The sequence below is a fragment of the Hipposideros armiger genome, unplaced genomic scaffold (assembly GCF_001890085.2).
Source record: "Hipposideros armiger isolate ML-2016 unplaced genomic scaffold, ASM189008v1 scaffold_49, whole genome shotgun sequence".
NCBI lineage: Eukaryota > Metazoa > Chordata > Mammalia > Chiroptera > Hipposideridae > Hipposideros > Hipposideros armiger.
In genome coordinates this window covers 2,644,237-2,655,404 of record NW_017731399.1, presented here as the reverse complement: position 1 = coordinate 2,655,404, position 11,168 = coordinate 2,644,237, and the positions used below count along the sequence as shown (strand labels likewise).

At 44.8% G+C, this 11,168-nt stretch overlaps 1 protein-coding gene across 4 annotated transcripts in view; it reads right to left on the bottom strand.

Annotated features, from left to right (window-relative positions):
- Window positions 1–497: 497 nt before the first annotated feature.
- The window catches only part of AREL1 (apoptosis resistant E3 ubiquitin protein ligase 1), a 47,225-nt gene continuing 36,554 nt past the window's right edge, over window positions 498–11,168 (bottom strand). For all 4 annotated transcript variants that reach the window (XM_019640395.1, XM_019640394.1, XM_019640393.1 and 1 more), the window contains 11 exons: window positions 10,716–10,857; window positions 10,457–10,578; window positions 9,389–9,464; window positions 8,740–8,849; window positions 7,892–8,071; window positions 7,588–7,713; window positions 6,391–6,520; window positions 6,245–6,303; window positions 3,810–3,899; window positions 3,226–3,401; window positions 498–3,121 (listed from right to left, as the gene is read on the bottom strand). In XM_019640395.1, coding sequence (XP_019495940.1) covers window positions 3,019–3,121; window positions 3,226–3,401; window positions 3,810–3,899; window positions 6,245–6,303; window positions 6,391–6,520; window positions 7,588–7,713; window positions 7,892–8,071; window positions 8,740–8,849; window positions 9,389–9,464; window positions 10,457–10,578; window positions 10,716–10,857 — 1,314 coding nt within the window. In that variant the 3' untranslated portion in view covers window positions 498–3,018. The remainder of the gene's footprint in view (window positions 3,122–3,225; window positions 3,402–3,809; window positions 3,900–6,244; window positions 6,304–6,390; window positions 6,521–7,587; window positions 7,714–7,891; window positions 8,072–8,739; window positions 8,850–9,388; window positions 9,465–10,456; window positions 10,579–10,715; window positions 10,858–11,168) is intronic.

The window sequence follows — 11,168 nt, the reverse complement described above, 5'->3', positions numbered from 1 at the left end:
TTTGGTTGGAAGAGAAATGGTGCCACCTGCCACCCACAAACTTTTGAGGTGCAGTATTTGTTTGCCACACCCAGAGCACTTGTGAGAGAGTGGGGCGGGGGGATGTTGGGAAATAAATGTGTGATTACATGCAAGTCAGACGGCTACATACATCAAAGTGTTTACAGTGGTTACCACTGGATGGCAGGTGATTTATTTCCCTTGTATTTGATCTCCAGATTTTCTACACTGAGTTTCTTACGTCGTGAAACAACCAATGAATGTTTAGAAGGCTGATGAAAACAGGCATCCTTTGCTCTTGCCAAATGCACAAGCGCCTGTCCCGCCTGTTGGCTATCTGTGCAAATGACCACTGTGGTCCTGCTTGGCACCATGGACAGCAATTAGGGAAAGGTGAAAGGGCATGAGGCCTGGGATAGGGCTCCGGGTGTCCATTCTACCCTGAGCTGACTGCTCCTGAAGGAATTCCTGGAGAAATGCAAAAACATTTCTACTCCTTAGTCCTTCCAAACATTTATTTATTTACTGTACAAAATATTTACACTGTCACTGCAATTGTCTGGCCCTTTTGCCTGGCCTGACAAATCTGCAGCAGGGCTTGGTCTCTGCTGAAGTCTAGAAACGCCGATGCTCCCCTTGTTCACTTCATGTCTGGTCTCCTTTAAAGACATGGAAAGGCCAGGTGGCTAGCTGATACCCTCCGCCCCCTCCCCCCACCCCCAAAGTACTTGGGCCACAAGGGTGTAATTAAAAGAACTGGCCAAAATAAGAAACTCGAGTAGAAAATTGCCCAGGAAGTAAAAGACACTCTTCCTTCCCTCCAGCATACTGTATCTTTCCCCCACGCTGGCTAGTACCAAAACAGGATTAGAAGAAAAAAAAAAAGTAAAAGAAAGGCCAAAAAGAGCAAAGATATTTTTGAATAGTGTTAGGAGAGGGACAGTAAACTAGAAGAATAGAAAACCACAACAGTACCAAAGGGTTTTGCTAAAGACCCCGGGGCTAAGGACCACCACAGGGACACAGCCACCCCAGATGGGCTGCAGAGGTGCCCCAGGATGCTTTAAAAAGTGCTATGGCTAGAGCTTAAAATGACAGATCTAGCCAAGAAAATCAAATCGAGCTCCAGCATCAGTCTCTGGAGGGCTGCTGGAGGGGAGAACGTAGAATCCAGAAGAGGAATCACTGCCAAAGACAGCAGAACCAGCCCACATGCCCGAGTTGGAAACTCCTCTCTGGGTCCGAGGGGCAGCATCGTGCTTCCCAGGGAGATGACGAGCCCCTCCTGGCCACAGCCCATGGGAAAACATTAGGGCAAGCAGCAGCACCTTGTCCTGGTCCCTGAGGACAGCAGTGACCATGTGGCATGGAGGACCCTGTGGTGTAGAGGCCCTGATGCTGGATCCTGGACCCCAAGAATGAGTGAGGTCAGCACCCACACCAAGAAGGACAAATGACAACTGCAAAGGAGGTCAGGCAGGAACAGTAGCAGCTCAGGAGGGCTTGTTCCTCGTGGTCCCTGGGAACAGGAGGGCTCAGACATGCTTCCAGGAGGCCAAGGGATCGCCACCAGTCCTGCCTCCTCTCTGGACTCCGTGTACTTGCTGGTTTTGGCAATAAAGATGGCTTGTAATATTCTCAGAGTTGAATGCCCCATTGGGAATGGTAGCTTGCAGCAAAGCCTTCTTACAAACAGAAATTTGGGGGAAGCCGATGAGATTCTGAGTCTTGAAAATGTTTGCATTCAAATCGTAATGAAAAAGGATGTTGCCATCTTCCAAGAGACGGCAGCAGGTTCTCTTCAGTCATCATGTAACTGTGAACCTGATGCATCTTCCTTCCTCTTTAGATCCCCTTGCTGATAACTAATGGAGTGAAGGGAAGTAACTGGGACAGCGAGGTGTTTACTGTCTCACGTATCTCATCTATGTCCCAACTCCAAGGGCCTCTGATAAGCACTTAAACTACTGGTTCCTTTTCCCTTCCCTCAGTGCTGCCAGAGAACACCAAGCAAAGAAAGCAGCAGGGATCACTGGCATGCTGTTCTTACTGTCCCAGTCCCTTGCTCCAAAATCTTCTTCAGTAGAAAGCCAAAGCTCTTAGCAGGCGGCATAACTCGGAGGTAGGTGGCCAGGCCCAGGCACACCTCAGTGTGAAGAACCAACTCAGGAACAAGCATCAGTAGTCTTCAAGCCAGCCACATGCCTAGACATGCCCCTAACCTTAGAGGAGAGCCTTACTCAACACTGGAGGCCACAGCCCAGCTTGCTTTCACATTCTTAGGTCCGTCTGTTTTTCTCACTCACTCAAACTCAAGAAAAAGCTTAGAGAGTTCTTCTTTAGGGATTAATGATCATTTCCAGAAATGCCTGCAGGGAAAGCTCCTTTTCCACTTCTGACACCACAAAAAAAGATCCTTTTGTGCTCTTAGTCCCCATCAGAGGTAGTCCAGTGCCATGGCCTGTGCCTGCCATTGTGCTGAGGGACAAAACCAAAGACTGCGAATGCGGGCCACCTCCAGTTGGTGCTTGCCTGGCTCCTGAGAAGAGGCAATAACCCTGTCCACAAGGACACGCACACTCAGGTCAAGTACTGAGGGCCACAGAAGGGACCCTGAAGGAGCTGAGCAGAGGAGGCTGAGCAAGGCGAGGACACCAGCTACCCAAGGGAGCTGAGCCCTTTGTGTAATCTCCTCCGCTACTGAGGCAGTGCCCACTAATGAGGTCTTCTAAGAACCATGTGAAATGACCGCAGCACAGTCCTCTTCTCGGGACTGAATGAGTAGCTCAGACTACGTACCACATCGAAGTGGCCTGTGGGGAAGATGGGCAGGGAGGGGTGAGGGAAGGACAAGGCTTGGAGGTGGCCAAATACTCCAGACACCGAGGAGCATGCACAGCTTCTGGTTGGTGGTTATGCATACGTTACGGTCAGCGGCTATGGAGTGGTTATGATGTCTGTTGCGTGCACCCGGATCCTCCAGAAAGCACGGGAGCCGAGAGGATGACAGGAGAGTGGTCAGAGCATGCCGAAGCCTTCGCAGCCCTCGCTGATGGCCACCTGCAGCATCCTGTGCACCTCTTCATACGAGTCATAGGTCGGGAGGCACAGCTGGTTAAAACTGGAAAGGCAAGGGGAGAAGCAAGTAGCTCATACCACCAGCGACACTGGCACAGGCCAGGAGATGAGCCCCATGAGAGCCACACCAGGCAGTCAGATACCTACCACGTGTGTGCGGTTGGGAGCGTGCTATGGGTCGGAGCAGCAATAATCTGGAACGAGGGACAGAGGGCGGCGAAACCTCCAGGCGGCAGTTGGGAGGAGCCTGTCGTGAATTGAAGCAGGCGGGCCAGCTCCTCCTGGGTCAGGCTGGAAACCACAGTCCAAAACCACCGCATGACCTGGCAGGGAGGGAACAGGCCGGGGTCACACCAGGGTGCAGCCTCTGATTTGGCCCCAGGGGGGAGGAACCGGACGCCCTGCAGGGGGTGTGTGCCCCAGTTACCATGCTATGAGGACACAGGTAGGAATGGGGAGTTAGTAGACTCTAGGAATACACATTGTCACACTGTCAGGAGGGTCGTCAGCGATGGTTTGGTTCTGTTTCTCTGGCTTTCCTGTGTACTGCTCTGTGGCAGTTAGTGTGACAGTCATCAGGGACCCTTCTGCCTGAACAAACACGTGGTTTTCCCACATGTATCATGTGTTCCCAGTTGACATGTCTGCTTCTCTGACTCAACTTTTTTCTTCTGAAACTTTTTCTTTACAACATGGCACAAATCCAACTAAAAGAAATTTGGCTAGCTTACCTTTTCTCTGAAATGCCATGAGCCGCCAACGACCACTGCATGGGCTTTGAAGTCAGACACACTGATGTCCCCAGTCCCACACATCAGCAGCTGGAAAAGACAGTCAGGTGTTACAAGGACAGTCAGAGGGACAAAGACCCAACATGAGGTCAATTACCTACGTTAACATGCAAAAATGTGGACTAGAGAGAATGCGGGGAGGGGGAAGATGATACTGCTTTAGGAAAATCAATTATAATAGCCCAATGGCTCCTAACCAGTGTGGTGAAAATCACAGCTTTTAAAAAAACATATAGATGCCTATGGCCTTACCGTAGACCTACTGAATCAAAATATCTAGGAGTGGGTTAGGAGCTTGTGTATTTTTAAAAAGTTTCCCAAGCATTTTGAGCACACATCTAATTCAAGAACTACTGCTGTGGATTATTTTGAATTGAAACAAAGGACAAAAAGGGAACCAACTTTACTGACAGTCTGCTCTGGACACAGCCTAGAAATAGCAGGGAGAAAAGCAGGCCCTTTCCTTTGATGAAGACCCCTGTCCCATTTATGAATTTGTCAGATGGCCTTTCCTTTTCCCCAGGATCCATCCTTTTGTGGGTTCAACTTTTGCTGTCTTCCTTCCCTTCGGCCCTGCCTCTACTTGATCAGATAAATTAAAAAGCAAGCCAAAAAAATGAGAACATTAATGAGATTAGAGCCCTAATAAACATTTTGTTCATGTCCTAATCTGGTTCAGGATCCTGCGTGTTACTTGGTAGACTCTGAGTATTCACCCAATAGTTATAAAGAATGATACATCCTAATCAAGGGACAAGAAAAGTCCAAATTAAGCCTGAGGAGTCTTGACTCCTTCAAAAAAAAACTTGCTAAGCTAATGGGTAACTAAGAGCAAGATGTGGAACAACTGTAAGAGACTGTGTCCTTCCTTCCTGCTCACATTTACAAATTCTTACGAGTGTTCTACTTCATGATAAAACCAAATACACCACCAGCTATTCCTCAACTCCCGAAATAACAGCACTAGGTGACAGGCCTATTAGAAGCTTTAGGCTGAGAGGCCTATTAGAAGCTTTAGGCTGAGAGACGGCAAGTTCATTTTGTCTAGATTTCATATCCAAAGGTGCAAAATGTGATAAAAATTGCATAAGACTTTGACTCTTGTTCTCGAAACCAGTTCAGTTAATAAGAATAAACATTGTATAAGACCACCTAAAACTGCTTTTTTGGTTTTTCATTTTTATTTATTTACTTTTTTTATTTACTTATTTTTTTATTGGGGAATTGGGGAAAGGGGAATAGACAAGTTGCTGTCCTTTTGTTCTTCAGTCTAGTTGTGGAGGACGTTGCTTCACTGGCCCAAGTTGGCACCATCATTGCGCTCTTCCTGGGCAAGGCAGATCAGTCGCCGGCTTCTGGACGGCCGCTCACGGCGGCTGCTGGCCGCTCACGCTGGCTGCTGGCTACACACGGTAGCCCATGGCAACCCAATGCAGCAGGGGCTGCAGCCTACGCTGTCACCGGGGACTCACGGCAGCCCAGCTCCAGGTTGAGCTGTTGCTCAGCATCTTAGCTGTAGAGAGCAGTGTCACTGGCCCTCATATGTGGGATCTGAACCGGGGCCCTCTGGTGTCCCAAGCCAGCTCTTAACCAACGCGCCACTCGGCTGGCCCTGGTTTTTCATTTTTAAAGAAGCACTTTCTCCTTACAGCAAACAGTTTGCAAAAACACATTCCTCGTAAGGGCTATGAGAAGTTGAAACTAATAACTTGCATTTTATGTATCATCTGTGAGCATTAGGTAAAAACTGATTTTATTTTTTGCCCACACCTGATATGAACTTCAATTTTGCTCATTACAGAATGGTATTTACCATCTTAGAGCCATTTTTTGGTTGTTTCCGGATCTGAAATAACACTGTATTAAGTATACAGTGTTGTGGCCCCAAACATTGAAATATGTCACATCTGTTGGTTTGTCTCCGTCCCTACAATGTAGCTCCATGAGGACAGGGACTTTGTCTTATTCACTGCTGTCTCCCCAGTGCTCCAACAACATGGCATGTAGGGGGCACTCAATAAATAGTCCCTGAACAAATAAATTCTATCATTCCCTTAAGTCAACTTTAAGTGTCATAGGATTTACAAAGACTGTACATGACACCAACATTCTTTAGTACTCAACCAGTATCAATAATATTTGGTAAATAAATGAATATTAATTATTACTCTTCAAAAACAGTTATTTTCTGGTTTTTAATTTTCACATTCTAACCTTTTAAAAGTCAATACACAGAAGAGTGACAGCAGTGAAACCAACTCTTGCATAAAGGCCTCCCCTACCACATCTGATAACAGAAGATGCAATAAGCTGGTTCCTGTGGGCACACTAAAACGCCGAGTCAAGAGCGGGGCTTTGCAATTGTAAGCACTTACCTCCAGCTCGTTTTCATCAAAAATAGCCAGAAGGTTCTCAGGGACCAACTCATTCAAGCCTGCAACAAAATAGCCCAGTTAAAGCCACACCCACACTATGGATAAAGGCATCTTCATCTCAAAGCCAAGAGTAGACAGAATCTCACCTTTTAGGAAATGTTCCACCTCCTCTTTCACTTGACTGGCCAGCCGATATTGGGCCAGCAAATTTAAATAGAAGATTTTATTAGCATTGGTGACTGGGGTTTGAGCTCCACCTGTCATGAGTTCTACAACCTGAAAGAAGACGCAAAAGACAGACAGGGAGAAGCTGTGGATGGGAGCTTATAAGATGATCTGTCCCACAAACATAGCATCATGGAACTCCATCACCATCACATGTTGATGCTGTGCATTCAGCTTCTCAGCACACTTGGTTTTATGTAGTTACTAAGCTTCAGAGTTCCTCCCACTATTGCTGTATTCTACCTACTAGCTCCTATTTCTGAAGTGGATATCTGAGTGAGTCTTCTCTGATTTGGTCAAATAATGGCAATGCAACAGGAAGATACTATGGTTCATTTTTGGCAATTTTTTAATGTCTCTATGATCCAAAATTAAACCGGTACTGACCTCTTCTCTTTAGCCCCTGAGCCAATCGAGACTAAGTAAAGCCAGATAAGTAGTGAAGAAGTTATTTTAGGTCTCACAAATTCTAAGATGAAAACAGCTGTTCCCTTACATTCTTCCCTTATAGTCCCACAATGGTCACAAATGATATGTGACTATCACAGTACAATGTATCAGTGTTCACACTTTTTCAGTCATTGCTACTTTGCTTTCAATTATATGCTACTCCAACTTTAGCTTCATCGTTTGATATTGTTTAACCCCACAATGTAAACAGAATCACACTTGTATCAGAAATACTTTTGGCAAACAGTTTCATAATGAAAAGTTTAAAAATATACAGGTACAGTGTTAAAACAGGAGTCATATATATCACCACCACAGAAGTTGAGATAGGCACTGCCATCCCTTCCAAAGCTCCTTGTGCAGTGACACTTCATTATCACTAAGTTCTTTTTTTACTGGAAAGTAGGAATGGGTGGGATAGATGGGGTCATGAATCTTTTGTTCCATTCAAATGGGCCAAGGTCATAAAGCGTGGAATGCGATGCCCTAAAGTCATGCTGCCCAATATGGCTTCCACTAGCCACAGGCGGCTACTTACATTTAAGCTAATGAAAATAAAATAAATTAAAATAAAATAAAATGAGAAATTCAGTTATTTGGTCACACTAGGCACATTTTGGGTGCTCAAAAGACAGCACAAATAGAGAACATCTGGTCCTCTTTCTCACCTTATCCAGTTGACCTGATTTGTTATATTTCTCTTCAGCAAAGACCAGCTCCATTTCACTCATGTCATTGTTGAGGATGAAACAAACTTTAGATTTGTAGAATTCTGGGTCATCTGTTTCGAAGTACTGAGGAGACAGAAAGACACAGAACAGAACATGACTACTCTTAACCAGAAATGAAATGTGTAACTGTCTGGAACCACTTACCTCTTCAACCTTAAGAATACCAAGCTCAGAGTGGAGGGAGAGACTCCAGAGTTAATGGCCAGAGGCCCTAGTAGAAAATGCGCACCTCCGACATTACCTTGTAATGCATACGTAGTCCTATGATTTGGGCCAAGAAAGAACGGGTGAAGCGAGCTCGGACCAACTGTTTGTAGGCTCCTCCTAGTGAGGACTCATAGAGACACTTGCCCACCAGCCGCCCTGCAAACTCATACATCTTCAAACGCAGATGAGGGGGGCGATCAGGGTTGGGATGCACCTGTCAAAGAAAGAGATTAAAGGCTCTGTGCCATTTTTATTCAAGCCTAGTTTTGGAAAGACCCTTCCTCCCAACTGCATCCCAAGGGAGCAAGAACTTCAGTATTAGGATCAAAGAGCCCATCTAAATGGTACTGGTATTTCGGTAGCCACCACTGAGTAATTCAGAGTGGCTAGAGGATAAAGAGCAAAGATGGACTTACATTAAGTTGAAGAATCATACATTAAGTTTGTGGCTTAATCTGGCTGAGTATGAAGTTAATTGAGAGATGTGATGCCTTTACCCTAAAGCGAAACTTCTTTCAGTAAACGTCTACCTCACTACTCCTGACACGTCTGCATAGTCAAAGACCTGATACAGAATGCAATCACTTCAGGTATGTTTTGAGAAAGTGGCCTAATTATTAGTAGTAGAATAACCATTGCATTATAATGCTCTTTAGTCAAATATTATTCTGGCAGCATTTTCTCTCATTTTACAGATGAAATAATGAAGGCAAACAGGAGGGAAGCAATCGGTTTAGTTCATATTGTAAGTATCAAAATTAAGAAGAGGGCGCAGGTCATCAGATTCCCAGGAGAGGTTCATAACCTCCGATCTTTGTTAGTCTGTCCATTATAACATAATCCACATTTTTCCATCCACCCATGGAGAAGTCATGGACTCACTAATGCTTGGTTGTTGTCATTGAATCGGGTGAAGAGCTGATTGGTGGTATCAAATAGTGCTTTGCAGATTAGCTCAAACCATTCCCGGCGAGGTCCTCCCCAGTCCAGAGCTGAAAAGTATAATGAAAATAAAAAGTGACTCTGGCCTACTACCTCTTATTCATTTAGTCATCATTTTACACACTCTCCACATTCTCTCATTCTGCCACCTTAAGTGTTTCCCCATTCCAATTCACCTAAATTGTGGACTTCTTTTCAAATCCCACCCTTTTCTTAAGGATTAAAGGTATTCTGATCACTAAGCTAATGGCCTCTAATGTGAAAACACAGGCGATCGGAGATCTCAGGAAATGGACATTTCTCCTGGTTCTACAAAGGCTACGTGGCCCTTCTGGTTCTCACTCTTACAACTTCCCCCAAGTCCCTGTATGTCTGTGCTCTACGAGCTCCACCAAGCCATCTGGCCAGCAAACACCACTCTTTTTATCTTGACTCATGACTTTTTTTCCTTGGAAAAAGAAGCTGGGGTGTGTGTGTGGGTGTGGGTGTGTTTGTAGGGGAGTTGTTTTCTTTTTTGTGGAGAGGGGGTAAAGAGGAGAGTAGGAGTGAGGAGAGTTTAAAAAGATGACTATGAAATTTCAAAACTGACCTTCTTCATCTTGGAAAACCACTTCAAAGTTCTTGCTCCAATCTGAGATGGAAAAATTCCGAGTGGCTTTCAGAGACTGAAAAGCAGGGAAAGGAAGGAAAGGATCAGAACACTGGCTGGCATCTCTTGGGTGTTAAGGACAGAAGCATAAGAACATTGCTACTCTCCATTTAACTAGGCACTGGTACTCGGAAGCAACATATCACTCATAAATGAACTTTAATAATACCATCTTGCATTTAAAATGCATGTATTCCCAGAAGAAATTTAAGGTTTTAAAAAATAATCTAATTCATCTTTACACCACCACTTTGTTGGCTAGTTGAAGCTGTATTTTTTTCTTTTTTTTTTTACAATCCTCATTTTATTAATGAGAAAACTCTTAAACAGAGAAGTAAAAATGGCTCAAATTAGTAAGCTGTCAGCGAGAGAACCAGGGAGTCCTGGTTTTCAGTAAAGTACAGTTTATCCACTAGACGTCTTTATCCGAAGGCTCGGTTCAGACAGGGAGCCATGCCACACAGAGAATGTGGCTGAGAAAAGGGGTTTCCAGTCACACCTACCAGAGCCAAACATCACAAACACATTTTGGATAGGGACCAAGCCTTCTCACTCTTGGGGAATGTAAGAACTATGCCAATGTCTGTGAAGTGGAGACAGACACACATCAGGTGTTCTTTTTCCATAAGACCAGAGTGACAACAAAAATCATTGCCTTTTAATCCAACAAGAGCTCTCTATTTCAGAGATTCACTAACAAAACTTTCTTCTGTAACAACTACTTATACCTGCCCTACATAGGAATTCCATGAGATGATTCAGGAACTGGTTCAGTACAGATTCTAAAGCCAAGTATCTCGTCAACTAGTCTCTCCCCTCAATAATATACCTCCAACAAGACTGGCCCAAATTTAGTATAATCAAACTCACAGAACAGTGTTTAATATACATGTTGAAAGAGGAGAGAAACTTGGGTTTCATGAAAAAGATAACCTGCAGAATATAATCAAAGAGGTTTGTAAGATGGAAAAGTTTGGTAACTATTGATAGAGATTCAACTTTACGTACCGATTCCAACAAGGCATGTCTGCTGACCTTCAGAGTGACTTTGGAGTGTGGTCTTTTCATATGTACCTGCCGAAGCTCTCGCTGGAAAAAGTTCACCTTGTCCTGAAAGGTCTCAGAGCCTCCTGAGGAGCAGCAAGATCCATTATGATTACAGCCTTATTAATACCAGACATCTGTGAAGGCCACCTGTACACCCTCAGCCACTCAGGATAGCTGGCACCATCACTGCTTCCCTATCAGAAGACATATCCAACCTTACCTATATTCTTATGGAGGGAGCGGATGAAAGTGGCTGCTAGGATGTTCCTCTCCTTACAGCTGAGCTCTACAGGAGGCTGGATACCATCATCCACCACCAGTGTGAGGAGCTTATGAACAGGGTCAGGGCCAAGGTATGAAAACTGACAAAGGAAAACAAAGTAGTTAATCTCCTCAAAGACAGCAAAAGCCCTCCACATCCCTGCCCTTCTGTACGAAGCAACAAAAACAAGCTACTCCTGTTTTCTCCAACAAAATACTACCCAAAGTACATCTCCTTGTTTTTACCTCAGTGCTCTACAATTCAAGTTTTATTTTAAATTATTTGAGTCGCAGAGGCTGTCTTTAGTAAGGATCACAGGCAACAAACACTACAGACCTTTCAACATAAAATATAAGAAGGGTGAAAGTAGGGGCCGGCCGAGTGGCACGATGGTTAAGAGCTGGCTTGGGA